This window comes from Polypterus senegalus, chromosome 5 (genome assembly GCF_016835505.1).
Source record: "Polypterus senegalus isolate Bchr_013 chromosome 5, ASM1683550v1, whole genome shotgun sequence".
NCBI classification, from domain to species: Eukaryota; Metazoa; Chordata; class Cladistia; order Polypteriformes; family Polypteridae; genus Polypterus; species Polypterus senegalus.
In genome coordinates this window covers 187,847,299-187,867,900 of record NC_053158.1, presented here as the reverse complement: position 1 = coordinate 187,867,900, position 20,602 = coordinate 187,847,299, and the positions used below count along the sequence as shown (strand labels likewise).

Sequence of the window (20,602 nt, the reverse complement as noted above, 5' to 3'; positions counted from 1 at the left end):
TATCCCAGCTAGAAGTGGGTGCAAGGCATTAACAAACCCCATCACAGGGCGAACATACACACACACAACAAACACACCTTAGGACCAATTTAGTGTAACCATTTAACCAAACCTGCCTGTCATCAATAACCACTGTGTTCCAACTTGGTGGGTGTTAATGATAATGAGCCAAGCTGAACAGAGATGAGGTGCTAAGTAATACGGAGGTCCGTCTTTGATAGGTTGAGCTGAAGGTGGAGCTCCTTCTTCCAGGTTGCAATATTGTTGAGACATGCAGAGATTTTAGCTTACGAACAACAGGTACAGCTGTGTATCATCAGCATAACACTGATTGGAAAAACCATGAGAATGGAAAATATTTATCTATTGTGCCTTTCCTATCTAACTGTTCATTTTATATAGTATCTATCTAATAGTGCCTTTCATATATATCTATCTATTATATAGTGCCTTTCCTATCTAACTGTCCATTTTATATAGTATCTGTCTATCATATAGTGCCTTTAACAATAATTCTTTACATAGCGCTTTTCTCACAGCGCTCAGCAATTGCAGGTTAAGAGCCTTGCTCAAGGTCCCAACAGAGCAGCGTCCCTTTTGGCATTTACGGGATTCGAACCAACAATCTTCCGATTGCCAGTTCAGATCCCTAGCCTCAGAGCCACCACTCCACCCTATAAAAAATGAGTTAAACAGTGCAATATTAGTTAATGAGGCATCTTTTTGCACAGAGCCGTGATCAGGGCTTATTTCCACACAATGTAAATTTGGCACACTGATACTTGTATTTCCAGGGCCATGAGAAGGAAGGCTTATTCCTGAGTAAATGCTGCCGGTTGTCTTTTCATTCGCAGCCCGGCGGTGGCGGCGACCTGACCCGCGACGTATATATTTCGGGCGCTGCAAAATACCGGCATCTTTTAGGATGTTCCAATCAGATCATTTGCTCTGGACAAACTGTTTAATAAGAAGGAGTTTGTCATGAGAGTATTTTAGCATGATTCTTGGCAATACTTATCTGAAAAGCAGTGGAGAAGCAGCACAGCATAGCGGAACCATTAGGACAGGCGGGTGTGGTAGTGTAGATGAGATGAACGGCGATAGCAAAGCAGCAGAAAGCATAGCGGGAGGAGGTAGTAGGATTTGGAGGTTCCATTTCACAGCCACAAACAGTAACACTTGGTAATCACATGTGTGATCGCCCCGGAGCCATTAGCCAGGTTAGTATGAGCATCAGATCAGATCCCAGTCGTAGAGTACTGTAAAATGAATCGGGAGCAGATCGCGAATATAATCACGGAGACAGATCATCCCGAGGTCATAGATTGCCAGGTACAAAGAAATGTTCGTAGGTCTCGTCCCGCGACCCACAGACTCAGCTGTTCCCAGTCAAAGTAGAGTCCATAAAATCTGTAAATAGTAAGCCAAATCCATGCAATTCAAGTCGGCTGTATCCACGAACTATACACTGTAAAAAAAAATGTAAAATTTACGGTAAAAAACTGGCAGCTGGGGTCGCCAGGATTTTACCGTAAAAAAGAAGTTAACAATGTATTTTGGTCTACGGTACACTTTAAAAAATAATGTTAAATTTACGGTGAAATACTGGCAGCTGGGTTGCCAAAGCTTTACTGTAATAAACAAGGTGACAATATTGTTAAGTTTACAGTATAATTTTGTAGTAAAAACTATTTGGTCTTTGCAACAAACTCCAACAGAATAGAATGTTTAACCATAACCAAAAATTCATGCTGTATAAAAAAATATGACAATCAATAAACAATACTCATAGTTTGCATCAGTTACTTAACAACAACCAATAGCAAGCGTGTACCATTTACTTATACACATTGAAAACAATTAAATATTTAAGGAAGTTACGCCACTTTAGGGAAGTAAAGTTTTCTCTTTTGTGGTGTATGGTGTCCTACTTATCAAATACAAACCACCATAAATCAGCTTCCATAACCTCATAAAAACCTTCAGCACGTGGGGAAAAATAAGTCTGCTAACTTAGGTGATGTTTTTTTCCCTACTATTCAAAGGCATGCGGTTCACCAGGAACAATATTGTAAAAAGGGGCGTGTCCTTATGCAAATATCGTAGCCGGTTTTACTGAAACAGTAATTTACCGTTTTACATTTTACGGTTGTTTACCTTCGTTATTTAAAAGTTTTACACTGTAAAATTAACAGATTTTTTTCAGTTTAACTGTAATGCATCAATAAACGGTATTTAGCATATTTTGAAGGTAGAAAAATATTGATTTTACAGAACTTGGCTGTAAAAAATAATGAAATTACATTTTTGTAACTTTCATATCTATCTATCTATCTATCTATCTATCTATCTATCTATCTATCTATCTATCATATAGTGCCTTTCCTATCTAACTCTCCATTTTATATACTATCTATCTATTACATAGTGTCTTTTATCTATCTATCGATTGATCGAATGCTTAACTTCTTTACAGTCCCTGCGTAAATAACTCTTACTCATACATAGATTGAGCCATTCAGAATTAAAATTTATAATCTGAAGAGAAACAAATCATGGTGCAACTTTTGTGAAAAGTCAATATTCTTTTCAATGAGAACAGTCCATTACCTTAAATCTTTATTTAGTTCTGTGCAGTTAAAATTGGGTGTGCATGAAGGAAAATGTCTTTTTTTTTCTTACTTTAAGATAAGATTCAAGAAAGAGTTTTAAAATGGGGAAGCCTAAGATGTCATGTAGGCGTGTCAATGCACTAAAGCTGGCGTATTTAAGAGAGATCATTGCTTCTGATTCTGTGGGTATTTTGCAAGGTAAGTTCTATCCTTCTTTAATCATCTCTTTTTTATGCCATACTATTTTCATATGTGTAGAGGGGATGGTATTCTTGAATAGAAAGGTAAGGAATATTTTTAAATTTTGGCAATTATAAAACAAATGTCACCATAGTATATCCTTAAAAGTAAAAAAAATATTTTTTTCTTTTCTATGCATGTGTTGTCTAGACATGAAAGTACATTTATATGCACTGCAACTTTTTTGTATTGTATCTTCTTTACTGAAAGGACAGCAGGCACTCCTTAACCTGGTTTTTCCTTCTTTATAGCTCAGACACAGCTAAAGCTCTTGCACATTTTCAACACCTGCTGCTTCTCCCCCAGCATGTCTTTCCTCCCCTCTTCACGCAGGTTCACCACCATCCAGATCTCATCACAATTCTCATAAATGCTACTGCTCTGAAACTGTCCTGCCACTCTGTCATTGTAATGACACCACTCTGTCACTCTGTCATGGTACTAAAGATATGCACTAAATACCGTATACACCTTGGTGTTTGAGTCACTTATTCTCATGTGGATCATCTTATTTTTTTGTGTACAATCTTTTAGATTTTTCCACTTTTGAAGTTTCCCACTGACTTCACAGGTAGGTTTGCTGTTGTTTAGTAGCTTATGTTTAAAGTAATATGCTTTAAGGAATTATTAAATGTTATTTGTACTTCTAGCTCTGTTAAATGTTGAAGTTGCATATGTTTTATAATTTTACTATTCTTTTGTATTCAGAATAAATAAGAATAAGAATAAATAATTTCTACACATTTTAAAGAGGATTATGTTTATTTCTGACAGCTGAACAAAATAATAAAAGCAAATATGTTTACCTTTGGTGGAACTTTGAACTCAGGACACTGAATCACTATACACATTTTATCTTGTAACCTGTCATTTAGGTATAGTTTAACAATAATGTTAATGGAACAGGTATTCTTCAATTCCTTTTAAATTAATTGATTTGGAGCTTCTTTATTTTACTGTCTCTAAACAATGTGTATATTTATGTATGTGCACTATGCAATTAGTAATCTGTAAATTGTACAATGAATAAGATGGTTAAGTTTGCAGATGATAGCAAATACAAGGATTACAAACTACGTAGTATCAATTAAATTGCGTAGCATAGACTTGGACAAATCTTTTTCTTCTTTCAGCTGCTCCCATTAGGAGACACCACAGCAGATCATCTTCTTCCATATCTTCCTGTACTCTCCATTTTGTTCTATTACCCCCATCACCTGCATGTCCACTCTCACCACATCCTCTTAGGCCTTCCTCTTTTCCTCTTACCTGGCAGCTCTATCCTTAACATCCTTCTCCCAACATACCCAGCATCTCTCCGCTGGAGATATCCAAACCAACACAATCTTGCCTCTCTGACTTTGTCTCCCAACTGTCCAACTTGAGCTGACCCTCTAGTGTGCTTGTTCCTAATCCTATCCATCCTCGTCACACCCAGTGCAAATCTTAAAATCTTTAACTCTGCCACCTCCAGCTCTGTCTCCTGTTTTCTGGTCAGAGCCACCGTCTCCCACCTGTATAACATAGCTGGACTCACTATCATCTTGTAGACCTTCCCTTTCACTCTTGCTGATACCCGTCTGTCACAAATCACTCCTGACACTCTTCTCCACCCATTCCACCCTGCCTGCTTTCTCTTTTCACTTCTCTTCCACAATCCCCGTTACTCTGTACTGTTGATCAAAAGTATTTAAACTCACCCACATTCGCCAGCTCTACTCCCTGCATCCTCACCATTCCACTAACCTCCCTCTCATTCACATACATGTATTCTGTAGTGATGGTCCTACTGAACTTCAGTCCTCTCCTCTCCAGAGCATATCTTCACCTCTCCAGGGTCCCCTCAACCTACTCCCTACTCTCGCTACAGATCACAATATCATCAGCAAACATCAAAGTCCACGGGGACTCCTGACTAATCTCGTCTGTCAACGTGTCCATCACCATTGCAAAGAAAAAAGGCTTGATTGATGTGACAAATGAAATTTAATATAAGGAAAGGTATTACATATAGGAAGTAAAAATGTTTTATATATATATAAAAGCAGAATACCCACGCTTCGCAGCGGAGAAGTAGTGTGTTAAAGAAGGTACGAAAAAGAAAAGGAAAAATTTTAAAAATAACATAACATGGTTGTTAATGTAATTGTTTTGTCATTGATATGAGTGTTGTTCTCATATCTATCTATCTATCTATCTATCTATCTATCTATCTATCTATCTATCTATCTATCTATCTATCTATCTATCTATCTATCTATCTATCTATATATATATGTTGTTCTCATATCTATTTATATATATATATCTCTATCTATCTATATATATATATACCTGCGCTTGGCAGCGGAGAAGTAGTGTGTTAAAGAAGGAAAGAGAAAGAAAAGGAAACATTTTAAAAATAATGTAACATGATTGTCAAAGTAATTGTTTTGTGTATTTGGCGGCAGCGTCACGAAGTTGTTTTCGGTAGCTGCATCAGAAAATGTACCACGACGTCTGACACGCCTCCTTTTTACTGTTTTCTCACAGCTTGGATTGCTGCTGTCATATATACACACACACACACATACATACATACATACATACATACATACATATATATATATATACATATATATACATACATATCTTCATATCTACATATCTATATACATATACAATACAATACAATACAGTTTATTTTTGTATAGCCCAAAATCACACAGGAAGTGCCGCAATGGGCTTTAACAGGCCCTGCCTTTTGACAGCCCCCCAGCCTTGACTCTCTGAGAAGACAAGGAAAAACTCCCAATAAAACCTTGTAGGGAAAATGGAAGAAACCTCGGAAAGGCAGTTCAAAGAGAGACCCCTTTCCAGGTAGGTTGGGCGTGCAGTGGGTGTCAAAAGTAGGGGTCAATACAATACAATATACAGAACAGAACAATTCCTTAAGACAGCATAATAATAAAAATTTTAGAAGTACGGTTTAACAGTAGATGATATGACATAATTAGGTTTGGATATTTTTAGAGTCCTGGAGACCTCATCCATCTAGCTGCCTCCCCATTTGGCCATGCCACGGCTGAAACGTTGCTCCGATGAAAGGACCCCTCTTTCTCATGATTCCTGTGATCCTCCATCAGGGATGACTTTACCATAGGCAGGCAAACAACTTGGCAGGTGGGCGTGGCACCAATGCCACATTTGGGTACCGAGAAAAGAAACAGAATAGGTGAGGGTTAGTATTCAAATATAATTATCATGTTACTTATGTTATAGTGCTAATGACTAACAACAGAGATGCAGTATGTACAGTTAATCAGCAGCTCTAGTCAGGATATGCTAAACTGAAGTAGTGAGTCTTCAGCCGGGATTTAAAGGCTGAGACTGAAGGGGCATCTCTTATGGAAGCAGGAAGACCATTCCACAGTTTAGGGGCCCTGTAACTAAAAGCTCGACCTCCCACTGTTATTTTATTAATCCTTGGAATCCTAAGCAGACCGGCATCTTGAGATCTTAATGTGCGCTCAGGTTTGTAAGTCATGATAAGTTCAGACAAGTAAGCGGACCTTGGCCATTTAATGCTTTATATGTTAAAAGGAGGATTTTGAAATCTGCCCTAAACTTAACTGGGAGCCAGTGTAAAGATTTAAGAACTGGGGTTATGTGTTCATATTTTCTTGTTCTTGTAATAATTCTTGCAGCGCATTTTGGATTAACTGGAGGCTGTATAGAGAACAGTTTGAACAGCCAGTGAACACCGCATTGCAGTAGTCAATCCTACTAGAGATAAATGCATGAATTAATTTCTCACAATCCTGTTTATTTAGAAAGCCTTAATTTCCTAACATTTTTAAGATGGAAAAACATGTTTTGGACGACTTTGTAATATGTGCTTTAAATGACATGCTAGAGTCAAAGATAACTCCTAGATTGCGGGCTGATTCAGTAAAATTAATTGGGATTCCAACTGAGTTAAATGACGACAAAATATTGCTGTGATCAGCGTCATTCCCTCCAACAATTAACATCTCTGTTTTATCTGTATTTAAAGACAAGTAGTTCTCATTCATCCATTCCTTTAATTCACTAACACAACTAATTAAAGACAACATCGGAGAAACTTCATTTGATTTAAATGAAAGGTATAACTGGGTGTCATCTGCATACAGTGAAAATTAACATTATGTTTCCTAATGAGAGATCCCAGTGGAAGCATGTAAAGTGAAAACAGTAAAGGTCCCAGTACTGAGCCCGGGACACCATATTGAACTTCTGTGTATAATGATGGAGTACTGTCAGCACATTTCTGTACATACTGGAATCGATTTGATAAATAAGAACTGAACCAAGCGAGCACGGGGCCTGTAAGCCCAACATCGTTTTCTAGCCTGTGCAGTAAAATAGAATGGTCAATGGTGTCAAATGCTGCACTTAAGTCCAACAACATAATTACAGTGGAATTTCCTTCATCAGAGGATATCAGAATGTCATTTACAACCCGTGTTAGTGCGTTTCTGTACTATGACCAGTGCGAAAGCCAGACTGGAATTTCTCAAATAAATTGTAATGTAAGGTGTGACTGAAGCTGACTGGCGACTACTTTCTCTAGTATTTTAGAGAGAAATGGTAAATTTGAAATAGGCCTATAGTTATTTAGTATGTGTGGGTCTAGGTCTGACTTTTTAAGTAAAGGTTTAATGACTGACACTTTTAGTGCATCAGGTACTGTGCCATGCAGTAATGAACTATTGATAACGGTTAGAATAGGCGCTGCAAGAACATCCATTGCACTTTTTACTAGTTTTGTTGGCACTGGATCTAGGGAACAAGTAGTGGGCTTCATTTTAGTAATTAAAGTTAAGACTTCCTGGTGAGTTACAGGATTAAAATTATTAAAGTGCTGAATGCAATGTGCGACAGGGTCTGCTAAGCTAGTATTTGGTTTGTACTGTGATGCTGAGATCTGGGATCTTATATTTTTAATTTTCTCATTGAAGAAGTTCATAAAGTCTGTACTGCTAATATCTGTTGGTATTTTGCACTGTTGATCTGAATTCCCATTTGTTAATTTAGCCACTGCTCTAAAAAGTACCCTAGGATTTTTATTATTGCTATCTATTAATGTAGAATAGTATTCTGAGCGAGCTTTAAAGAGGGCTTTTTTATATTTATTTACACTCTCTGTCCATGCAATTTGAAAGACATGTAGCTTTGTTGTTCTCCATCTGCGCTCCAGTTTTCGACACTCTAATTTAAGAGCTCGAGTGTTTTCATTAAACCAGGGAGAGTTTCTATGTGCTTTGATCACTTTTGTTTTTAGGGGAGCCACTGTGTCCAGAGCATCTCTCAAGGTCACATTATAATGTGATATTAGCTGATCTAAATTGTTTTCCACGTTTACATTTGATGTTAACTGATCTAAATGGTTTTCCACAATTACACTCGACTTACTCAAGGTATCTATAAATTTTGAAGCAGAATTACAATCTAGATGTCGCACTGTCTTTGTTTTAATCTGCGAGTGCGTTGGCATGGGCAGAACTAAATCAAATGTAATTAAGAAGTGATCGGAAATATCTACATATACACACACATACATATATATATATATATATATATATATATATATATATATATATATATATATATATATATATATATATACCTACATCATATATACACACACATACATACACACACACAAATTATATATATGTGTGTATGTATGTATGTATGTATGTGTGTGTGTGTGTGTGTGTATATATATACACATACATATACTTGTGTGTATGTTTGTATGTGTCTATATGTGTGTGTATAGGTTTGGTCACTGAGTGCAAGGGAAAAATAATAAATTATAGTCTATAAGTTATTAAACAGTAAAACATTAACGTTTTAAGAAGTACAGGTACATTGAAATTACATTTTCTATGTGAACGTTCAAATTTGTGCCTCTGGTAATGTGCCTTACCGGCATTTAAAGAAAATTAGTTTTGTGTCCTCTGCAGTGTTAAGAGAGAAAGGCTTTGGTTTGGGATAAAAGGAAAAAATGTGTAAAGAAAGGAAAGTTGCCTTTTTCTTTTATATAGTATAGAGAGATGTGTTCGCTGACGTTATGATCGCCTTTTGGGGACAGTCGCGGTGGGTCTTGTGTAGACTGGTGAGACGTCCCCGCCATTAATCGGCTGTGATGGCACTGTCAGTCCTCCACTCCTGTGTGTGTCTTCATAATCCGAGCTGAGGACCTCATAATCGTATACGTGCAAAAGAAAGTGTGAATCGCCTTAATATTATTTTACCGTGGTGTAGAAAAGGAGAAGTAGTGTGTTAAAGAAGTAATGAAAAAGAAAAGGAAACATTTTAATAATAACGTAACATGATTGACATTGTCATGAGTGTTGCTGTCATATATATGCCTGCCTAAATAAGTCACCCTTGCTTTGCTCTTACTTATTTACCGTTCATTTAATCATGGCTAGTGGCGGAAAAATTATAAAATGGAAGGAGGATGGCTTTACCAAAACAATTATTGATGGCGAATCGATTATTCATAAAACTTGAATTGGTGATCTGTTTTTCTGTGTTAACCTCATATTTTTTCATACTTCTTCTCAAACTAATTTGGTGCGAGGGTAAAATTAATCGGGATGCGCTGATCAATGTAATCGGTGTACCAGGAAATCATGCATTGACAAAAGTTCCCTTTTGCTTGTAATGCAAAGTGTGATTAAATGCATTATTTTTTAATGCGTTATGGAGCACATGCATCGAAGATTCTCAGCTGTGCTTGTGCTAAGAAAAGGAAAGATTTTAAAAATAACGTAACATGATTGTCAATGTGATCTTTTGTAAGTAGTGCCTGGAGGATTCAGTGTGGAGAAACTCTAGAGACAGCGTGTGTATTAACTTGTGGATTTTTCTGTGAGTATTTGGTGGCAGTCATACAAAGTTGCTTCGGAAGACGGCATTAGCCACAGAGCTCAGCTCAGAGCGAAATGAGGTAAATGGGAGGGGAGATGATGACGTGACTCCCCCACCCGCCTTAACTGTCAATCCCCCACAAACACAGTCTCTCGGAATTTGCATAAGCACACCCCTTCACCTACAATTTTAACTTAGTTACAAAGTAATCAAAACTCTCGTTTATATCCTGCGTCCTCTCATTAAACTTGAATAAATCTATGAACTTAATTTAAAGTTTAGGTTTACACCTTGCTTTCTTTCCGTGGTAGCAGCACTCATGAATATGGTAGTATATGTCACTCGCTCGCTTCTTATTGTTTCGCTGCCTTCTCAATTATATAATGCATGTTTTCTTAAGCGCTTTTGGAGGTCTTCCTGGTTTTCTACGCACTGCGTTGACAGTCAGTTCACGTGATTACGTGGGAGGTGTGATGATATCACACGAAACTCCGCCCCCCCCCACGTCTTTCCAGCTCAACTCTATTACAGTTAATGGAGAAAAATACCTTCCAGTTATGACCATTAGGTGTAGAATTTCTAAATGAAACCTGCCCAACTTTTGTGAGTAATCTGTAAGGAATGAGCCTGCCAAATTTCAGCCTTCTACCTACACGGGAAGTTGGAGAATTAGTGATGAGTCAGTGAGTGAGTGAGTGTGGGCTTTGCCTTTTATTAGTATAGATATATATAGTAATAATTCCAAAATGAGACAGCACGAAGGTTTGGGGTTTTCCGGCCCCGTATATTGTAGACGATTCACAATGATGCAAAAAAAAGAAAAGCAGGTCAAATATAAACTAAACAGTTCAAATGCGAGATGCCGAAGCATGGCGTTGGCCAATTTATGAGGGAGGAGCCATAAGTGGAGGAATGCTGGGAAGGAACCGTGTGGGATGCTGGGACCAATGACGTCAGGACAAGATGGCGGAGGAAGGGAGGAAGTAAACGTAGTGCGGGCAAAGCCGACTTATGGCGGCGGAGCGTCCTTTTTTCTGTAAGAAAGCACAGAGAGAAAGTTAGTACCCCGCCATTCCCTGCCGCGAATGTTTTCCCAGGTGTGTTAAAATCCGTCCACGGTCTCCTACTCGCGCGTGCGTGACATGATCCCCCCCTTATCCCAAGACCGTCAGGTCAGGCGGACCTAACCGAGAGGTCGTGGATACGAGAGAGGGCATTGGCATTGGCCTGAAGGGTGCCCCGACGATAAGTGACGGTGAACTTATATGGTTGTAAGTCCAGAAACCACCTGGTAACCCGCGGATTCGACTCCTTATGTAGTGACATACACTGAAGTGCAGTGTGATCAGTCACCAGGGTGAATTCGCGGCCCAGCAGGTAATACCGGAGATGGGTCACCGCCCACTTTATGGCCAAGGCCTCCCTCTCCACTGCCGCGTACCGGGTCTCCCGGTCCATCAGTTTCCGGCTGAGGTACATCATGGGGTGTTCGACACCGTTGACACTTTGGCTCAACACGGCGCCCAGGTCTGTGTCCGAAGCGTGGGTCTGGAGAATAAAAGGGAGCCCATAATCGGGTGTCCTTAACACAGGTGTCGAAGTCAGGGCCTTCTTTAGGTCACTGAATGCGTGCTCTGCCTTGTCATTCCACACCACGTATAAGGGAGCGCCCTTCTTTGTTAAATTGGTCAAGGGTGCGGCCCTTTTTGAGAAACGGGGCACGAACCGGCGGCAGTACCCCGCTAACCCCAAGAAAGCTTGCACCTGCCTCTTGGTATTCGGACGGGGCCATTCCAAGATGTCTTTAACTTTTGAACACTGGGGTCTCACCTGTCCTCGTCCCACCAGGTAGCCTAAATACTTGGCCTCCTTCAAGCCAAAGAAACACTTTCGAGGATTTATGCGGAGGCCGGCTTTAGCTAGTGTCGTGAGGACAGCAGAGACCTGCAATAGATGCTCTTCCCAGGTGCCGGAATAGATGACAACGTCATCCAGGTAGGCGGCACTATAGGACTGGTGGGGTTTCAGCACTCTATCCACCAGACGTTGAAAGGTTGCGGGGGCCCCGTGCAGCCCAAATGGGAGGACCTTTTATTGCCAGTGTCCACTAGGGGTGCTAAAGGCCGTTTTTTCTTTTGCGGATGCCGTTAAGGGAATTTGCCAATACCCCTTCGTCATATCAAGCGTAGTTAAGTATCGAGCCGTACCCAGCCGCTCAAGGAGGTCATCAATGCGGGGCATCGGGTAGGCATCGAATTTGGAGATCTGGTTCAGACGTCTAAAGTCGTTACAGAATCTCCAGGAGCTGTCTGGCTTGGACACGAGGATGATAGGGCTGGACCAAGGGCTATGGCTCTCCTCAATAATGCCCATATCTATCATTCGCTGCACCTCCAATTCCACTTCAGCGTGTTTTGCCTCCGGGAGCCTATAGGGCCTCTCCCGGACGATTACGCCGGGCTCTGTGACTATATTATGAGCAATCAGCGAGGTCCGGCCAGGCGACTCGCTCACTACTTCGGGGATGGCTCGGATCACATACGTTAACTCCTGCCATTGTTTGGAGTTTAGCTAATCACCGAGGTTAAGGGCTGTCGTGCATGAGAAAAGGGAGAGGGACCTAGAGGCGTCGGGAAGCTCCTCCCGATCCTTCCAGGGTTTCAACAGGTTCACATGGTAGATCCTCTCAGTTGGGTGACGATTGGGTTGTTTTACCAAATAGTCGACTAGTTCCTTTCGCTCCTTAACCTCGTACGGCCCTTGCCAGTGAGCGAGCAACTTAGAGTGGGAGGTAGGAACAAGCACCATAACTCGGTCCCCCGGGCGGAACTCCCAAAGGACGGAAATGCGGTTGTAGCACCGGGCCTGCGCTGCCTGCGTACGAGTCACGTGGTCCTTTAGAAGGGGACTGATTTTTGTGAGCCTGTCTCACAGTTGCGCCACATACTCCAGTATGTTAGAGGAGGGAAGAGCCTCGGCTTCCCAGCCCTCTTTTAGTATATCCAGAATGCCTCGGGGTTGTCGCCCATACAACAGCTCAAAAGGGGAGAAGCCCATAGAGGCCTGAGGTACCTCCCGGTAGGCAAAAAGCACCAGCGGGAGGAGATGATCCCAGTTCCTACCGTCCACGCTGACTACCTTGCGGAGCATCTGTTTAAGCGTCTGGTTAAACCTCTCTACCAGCCCGTCTGTCTGAGGGTGATAGACAGATGCTTTCAGGTGCTATTTTCTGAGTAATCTGGCCATCTCCCTGAACGTATCCGAGGAAAAGGGTGTACCCTGGTCCGTGAGGACTTCTTTTGGTATACCCACTCTGGAGAATAAATTAACTAATTCCCGTGCGATGCTTTTTGTGTTAGCGGAGCGCAGGGGAACCGCCTCTGGGTATCGGGTGGCGTAATCCACCATAACCAATATATATTTATAGCCAAGGCTTGAGGGCTCCAAGGGTCCTACTAAGTTGACCCCTATTCTGTCAAAGGGAATGTCAATCAGGGGTATAGGGACGAGAGGAGCACGGTCCCTCCTGGGAATCTGGCGGGTCTGACACTCCGGACAGGATTGACAGAAGCGCCGGACCTCCTCGTTAATCCCAGGCCAGTAAAAGCGGAGCTTAATCCTCTCCAAGGTCTTTTCGGTCGCGAGATGGGCACCCAGGAGGTGAGCATGAGCTAATTTGCATACCTCCCGCCGGAAGGTACGCAAAATTAGCAGCAACTTCCGCACCTCGCCCTCGTGGGTTGCCACCCGATACAGCAGATCGTTTTCAAGCACAAAGAAGGGTTCGCGTGGTGTGGAACCGTCGTCTTGTGAGCTATTAGGCAGAACTACCGCATTCCGGGCAAACCATAGGGAATCATCATTCCACTGCTCCCTCTTAAATGAGGCCAGCGTGGACCGGAATTGGTGATCCAGGCTACCCAGAGGGCCCTGTGGCGTGGATCCCGGAAGTTCCCTGGCTAGTCCCTTCCCCGGCAGAATCTTCCTGGTCAGGGCCCGTCACCGGGGAAACGTCTCCCGAGGTACCAGCGCCATTAGGGCCTACCCCAGAGCACGGCGTGGAGACCGCAGGAGGGGCGCCTTGCCCCCTCATGACCAGATCCAACGAGGCCCCGGGAGCGGTGTGTGTCTTACCGCAAGTTTTTTCTGACCAGTCATGTCCCAAAATCACCGGATAGGGGGGTTCGGGCAACACAGCGACCATCAAATTAGTTAACTCCCCCTTCCAGGTGATGTAACATTGTGCGGAACGATATGACCTGGTCCCCCCATGCACACAAGTGACTTGTAGGTGTTTTTTCAGCCACTGTCGCGGTAACACATAACGGCGAGCCACAATGGTTATGTTGCTGCCGGAATCAAACAAAGCCACCACCGCGTGCCCATTCAATAACACCACTCCCGTGTTCGGACTCGCCAAGGGATGCGGCGGGGTACAGTACCTCTCCGTAGATGCCCAAGTGCAGTCCTTCGGCTCGGTTGTGTTGTTTAGGGGATAGGCTGGCAGCAGATGACCGGTCTCGCCACACTTGTAACAGCGCGGAGGGGCTGGCTTTTCTCTGGGCCTTGACGGCGCTTCCGCAACGCGTCGAGGAGGCTCGGGGTTGGCCACCCGTCCCTGTCGGTTCCCACGAGCAGACCTTTCTGACTCCCCGACTCGGAGAACCGCAAGCTGACGCTTCAAGACTTCCAGGAGACCCGGCACATCCTTACAAGGTTTGGGGTTTTCCGGCCCCGTATATTGTAGACGATCCAAAATAATGCAAAAAAAAGAAATGCAGGTCAAACATAAACTAAACAGTTCAAATGCGAGACGCTGAAGCATGGCGTCGGCGGCCATTTTATGAGGGAGGAGCCGGAAGTGGAGGAATGCTGGGACCAATGACGTCAGGACAAGATGGCGGAGGAAGGGCGGAAGTAAACGTAGTGCGGGCAAAGCCGACTTATGGCGGCGGAGCCGCCCTTTTTTCTGTAAGAAAGCACAGGGAGAAAGTTAGTACCCCGCCATTCCCTGCTGGCGAATGTTTTCCCAGGTGTGTTAAAATCCGTCCACGGTCTCCTACTCGCGCGTGTGTGACAATGTATATAAAATATATAAACAGGTGATAATGTTAGTGAGAGCACCCCACTTGTCAAAGAGTGGTATTACATACCTCTGATAAGCCCAGAAGGTGACCCTTCAATGCAAATTGTCACGCATGTGTGTTGGAGGATCTCTTAATGGTCTCTGCTGAGGTATGTAATAACCTGCCAGGACAAGATGGGGCACTATTGCTAACTATGTCTTCTCCTTCTCTCCCCGCAGCACTGAGAAGCTGAGCTTTATTTTGTCATTGGGAGCCCAAAGACAAAGACAATAATGTCTAAGGAGCATTTTCTTTTGTTCTCGAATTTCTGTTAGTTAAACTGGATGACCCGATTGACACTCCAAAGTTTCTTTGGCAAGCCTGTCATTCCTGCACTTGTCCACAGAATATACTATATATTTCATGTTATTTATACTTGATATTGCATTAATGTTAACTTGTCTTAAGAGACATGCAAGTAATTATTTCATTGTACAGAGTGCATAGGACAATACACTTGAACTTGGAGAGATAGAGGTCAGTTTTATCACTGAGATGTTTTCTTCATTGTTGCTTGCTATCTTTCCAACCTATACTCTTCATTCTCCATTTTATTTGTTTCACTTTTTATGCAAATACTATACACATAACTGTTGGGCAAGCGTGCATCCACTTTGTTTCACAACTCTGGAATCAAAATTTTCAACCAGTCATCAGTATCAGTTAAGCAGATAAGCGGCTCTAACTTAATCTGATGGGAGTATGATATGAGTGTGTCCTATGAAGGGTCCGCCACCCTGATAAGGACGTAGTTCTTGTTTCACACCCAGTGCTGCTCAGGGCTGACTTCAAGATCCTCCTCCCAAAAAACATGTTGCAATAAGCATCCTTAATCTGATGGGAGTATTATATGAGTGTGTCCTATGAAGGGTCCGCCACCCTGATAAGGCCGTGGTTCTTGTTTTACACCCAGTGCTGTTCGGGGCTGGCTTCAAGATCCTCCTCCCAAAAAACATGTTGCAATAAGCATCCATTGATAATATACAAAAGAGCAGATAAACTTAGATGTAATTATTGCACAATCCTTACTTTAGAGTCTTTTAAACAATACTAAATTCATATATTTTATAATGAAGTGTGCAGTTTCTATTTCTGCTTCATTAATTATCACTTTTTTTCTCTTTTTAAGGAGGACATGTCTACCAACCAGTATTCTCCGCTGTTTTATCTTATTTGCCTTTGTGCATTCAGGTATTTTTATCATGTACTTTTCTCCCACTTGCCTCAAGATGTGCCACTCAAGCTAAATGGGGTTCTCTTTCTATGTGTCTATCTTTGCTGTCTGTTTACATAAATACATAAACAGACAGATAAGTAAATTTAAACACACATACACACTGTGGTCTGAACATACACCAGAATGACTAAAATGGAAGAAGATTTAGGAAGAATGAAATCTTTGCACTTATAGTCACATAGCAGCATTACTGCATTGTCATTAGTATAAAGAAGCCCCCGTAGTGTTTCTGGACAAACCTCTGCTGACTAATTCATTGACTGAAAATTCTCAGCATTAGTGTGTCAGAGAGAAGACGTACAGCCTTGTTCAAAATGCCACTCAGTTTTGTTTTAATTCTCTCCTTCAATAATTTTAGTATTATTGGTTTGTCATCATTGACTCTTTAAATAAAAATGATTAGTTCTTCAACAGACCCTTCAGTCCATCTATCCATCCAACCACTTTAATCCTGTGCAGGGTCACAGGTAACCAGTAGCTGAACCCAGCAATCAGTGGGCACAAGGCAGGAACAGTCCTTCCTAGACAGGGCACTAGTCAATCACAAATAGAACTCACTCAGCGACCAAGGCTAATTTCATAATGCGTATTCACCTAACTTACATGTCTTTGAACTGTGGAATGAAACTGGAGCATCCACAGTAAACCCACAAGAACACTGGGAGAACATGCAAACTCCAAATAGGGATCACCATGGATGGGAACCCCAGCCTCCTTATTAGGTGGCAGCATTGTAACCACTGTGCCACCTTGCCATTCAGCAGGTCCATAGATACTTTATTAGGCTTCTGGAGGGGTTAAAGTGCTGATGGTGTATTCTGGGTGATAGAAGATAAATGGGAATATTTTGTCATTTTAGGGTCTTAGTGTGACCCTATTCTTTCCTTTATACTCTTTATTTTGCAAAAATATATAAAATGTCTCGAATCCCGTACTCTTGCCACACTGTTAGGTAATGTCGTTTAGGACTTTGCTCTTACCTTTTACATCTATTCAAAGCGAACTTTATTGTCATCTCAACCATATACAAGTATACAGACAGACGAAATTGCGAAGCTCAGAGTCCACAGTGTAAAAACATGAAGTTCAAATAATAAATTAAAAATAGAATTCAAATTCAAATTTAAAATTAAAACACAGACAAAACAAGACATTGTGCAAACACAAGACAAAGAAGTAGCAGCAATATTGATGTGTAGTAGCGATCAAGTTTCGTATTGATTTTAAGATTCTGCTACTAACTTTTAAGGCCATCCATAACCTCGCACCTCCATATCTGTCTGACCTTCTACATGTTGCCATTCCATCCCGTAACCTTAGATCCTCTTCCTCCACCCATCTGACCGTTCCTTCCTTCCGTCTAACCACCATGGGGAGCAGAGCTTTCAGCCGTTCAGCTCCCAAGAACTGGAACTCATTACCTGCGGATCTCCGAAATATCAAATCATATTCATCTTTCAAATGTAAACTTAAAACACATTTGTTTAAAATGGCTTTTTCTTCTTCCTCCTAATTATAGTGGTTTTGTTTGGTTTTAATTTTTAGATTTTCTGATGTTTTAAGTTGTTTATAATTGTGTTTTGTATTTATTTATTTGTTTGTTCGGTGTCCTTGAGTTCTCTGAAAGGCACCTTGTATAAATAAAAGGTATTATTATTATTATTATTATTATTATATGAACATTGATGCAATGTATGGTATTTTCAATCTAGATACATAAATATAGTCAATATATATTTAATATAATAAATAAATAAATAATAGATATAGATAATACAGAAATTATCAGTGTATGATAATAGTTGATTAAGACATATGTAAACAATGACAGGTCAGACTGTTTCACAGCAGAAGAATATTAAGAATGTCAAAATACTTAATGGTCAGTAGGAGATTTTCAGTTCTTTTCTACATGCACACTCATTTTTGCAGGAAAGTGGCTTCCATCCATCCATTATCCAACCTGCTATATCCTAACTACAGGGCCACGGGAGTCTGCTGGTGCCAATCCCAGCCAACACAGGGTGCAAGGCAGGAATCAAACCCTGGGCAGGGCACCAGCCCACTGCAGGGCGTGCACACACACCCACACACTAGGGACAATTTAGAATTGATAATGCACCTAACTGGGAGGAAACTGGAACACGCGGAAGAAGCCCACACAGACACGGGGAGAACATGCAAACTCCACACAGGGAGGACCCGGGAAGCGAACCCAGGTCTCCCAACTGTGAGGCAGCAGCGCTACTCACTGCGCTACCATGCCGTCCGGCTTCCATCCATCCATCCATTCATTATCCAACCTGCTATATGCCATATAAAAGAAAATATACTATGACTTTACAAAACCATACAACCCGATTTGCATTTGTAGGCAGTGCAATCCTCTTCTCAGTTAGCTCTTTGTCTGCATAGGGCCAAGCAGCCTTCCTGTCTCAATATGGCTGCTGAGAGAGAGAGAGAGAGACCAAACTAATGCCAATCCTTTGGCTTCCTGTCATGGACCAATGGGGCTTCATGGTGCAGCGTGACTCTCCTGATTCAATGACCAACCCTAAACAGCCACTGCTCAGTTCTCCAATGACCAACGGAATAAGCCAACTCCATACCTCTTACCAATCCTGTTACATCATGACCCCAACTCCATTTCTAGGTTAACCTAAAAAAATGTTAGCAACTGCTCCTCCTTTCACCCACTGAGTTATCACATACCTTGAATAACCCCATGAGGAGATTCTCAGAAGCGCGTGCGTGACAGTTGTCATTAGTATGTTTTAGGTGATGAACTGGCAACTGACAATGCAATAGCAATAATAAACACAAACACAATAAAACCATGTGATAATATGTACAAATCAAGTATCATTTCATTTATTTCTGTTACTTTGAACTCATTGTAACAAAATATACAGTGAGACACTACATAAACAATTCAATATTATATTTTTCAATATTATATTTGAAAGATGGATTTTTATAAGAAGTAAACTATAATCCCTATAGCAAATATGCATATCCCTTAGTCTGCAATCTACGTGGATGGCATCAACACCTTTAACTAAGGCAGTGCAACAACGTGATCATTTTAAAAGGTTAATTGAAGCGGCTGTGCTTCTGGCAACTTTCAAACTGCATTTCATATCAAATTTAAAAAGTCAGAATTAGTGTCAATCGCCCTGTTTTCAAGTGTTCATGAGAAATGTAATGATTTGCTTTATTAGGTAGTAGTACATAATAGTAGAAGTACAAAATAAACAGGAATAGGTTCATGAGATATCTGAAATATTAAAATGTGTGCTTCAATATAAATGTTTAAAGTATGAAAGTTTTAAATTCTAATAGAAATCTGTCATTCATCACATGCTGTCAGAGGTCTGTAGAGGGCTAGATTTCTAGTGAAGGATCAAAAATAATAATAACATCACTTTCGTAATCACTGTCCTTGAAATTGTCTAAAACAATATCTCACATGCTTATGTTTGAAGTCCGTTGATTTTAATCTGGCTTTAAGTGGCTTTAAGAGGGCTAGGACCACTGGTAAACAATCAGATATCAAAAATAGGATCATATTTGTAGTCAGGTGGTGCAGTCCTGTGTGGAGTTTGCATGTTCTCCCCTGTCTGCATGGGTTTCCTCCCACAGTCCAAAGACATGCAGGTTAGGTGCATTGGCGATCCTAAATTGTCCCTTGTGTGTGTGTGTGTGCCCTGTGGTGGGTTGGCGCCCAGCCGGGGGTTTGTTTCCTGCCTTGTGCCCTGTGTTGGCTGGGATTGGCTCCAGCAGACCCCCGTGACCCTGTAGTTAGGATATAGCGGGCTGGATAATGGATGGATATTTGTAATCAGCAACCTCAAAATCACATAAAATGGCACTCCACCTACCTGTATTACCGATCCCCATCTTATTAACTTTGACCCCTCATATCCCATTAGAAGGTGAATCCCTGGGTTCAGTTGAAGTGGCATTCACAAGTTCAAATCCTTCTAATAATTAGTGCTGAAGATACCTGTTGCTTTACTCTTTAGCATTCAGATGTAATTTCTTGGATTCTCATTTTCCCTAGAAATGACGGATTTGGGGTCTAGAGTGCCACAAATGGGGAAGGTGGCACACCCCAAAGAGCTCAGCTATTCAAGGCAAGTCATTTCTGAGGGTTTTTTTCTCATACCAGTGATTCAGGAAGAGCCAAATGACAAAAAAAACTGAAGTGTTTGAAAGTAATTTTTAAGAAAACAAAAAAGCTTGAAATTGTTGGTAACAAATTTCAAAATGTTGATATCTAACATTGTAAAATCTAATATCAAATTTCAAAAAGCTGAAATCAAATTTGAAAGTAATGACGTCAAATTTAGAACAAAAGATACTGGAATTTTTTTCATTTTCATCTCCAAAAAAGAAGTGTACAGGTACCAGTGGGGTCCGTGTACTTTTTGATATTTGAAATTTCGTTTCAGAAAATATCATTTAAAAAAGAAAAAGAG

The 20,602-nt window shown here is 41.2% G+C and overlaps 1 protein-coding gene across 1 annotated transcript in view; it reads left to right on the top strand.

The window, feature by feature from the left end:
- Nucleotides 1-3,337: 3,337 nt before the first annotated feature.
- Nucleotides 3,338-20,602, top strand: part of LOC120529721 (vitelline membrane outer layer protein 1 homolog) — a 28,530-nt gene continuing 11,265 nt past the window's right edge. Inside the window, exons 1-2 of the mRNA XM_039753784.1 lie at nt 3,338-3,423; nt 16,014-16,075. Coding sequence (XP_039609718.1) covers nt 16,020-16,075 — 56 coding nt within the window. The 5' untranslated portion in view covers nt 3,338-3,423; nt 16,014-16,019. The remainder of the gene's footprint in view (nt 3,424-16,013; nt 16,076-20,602) is intronic.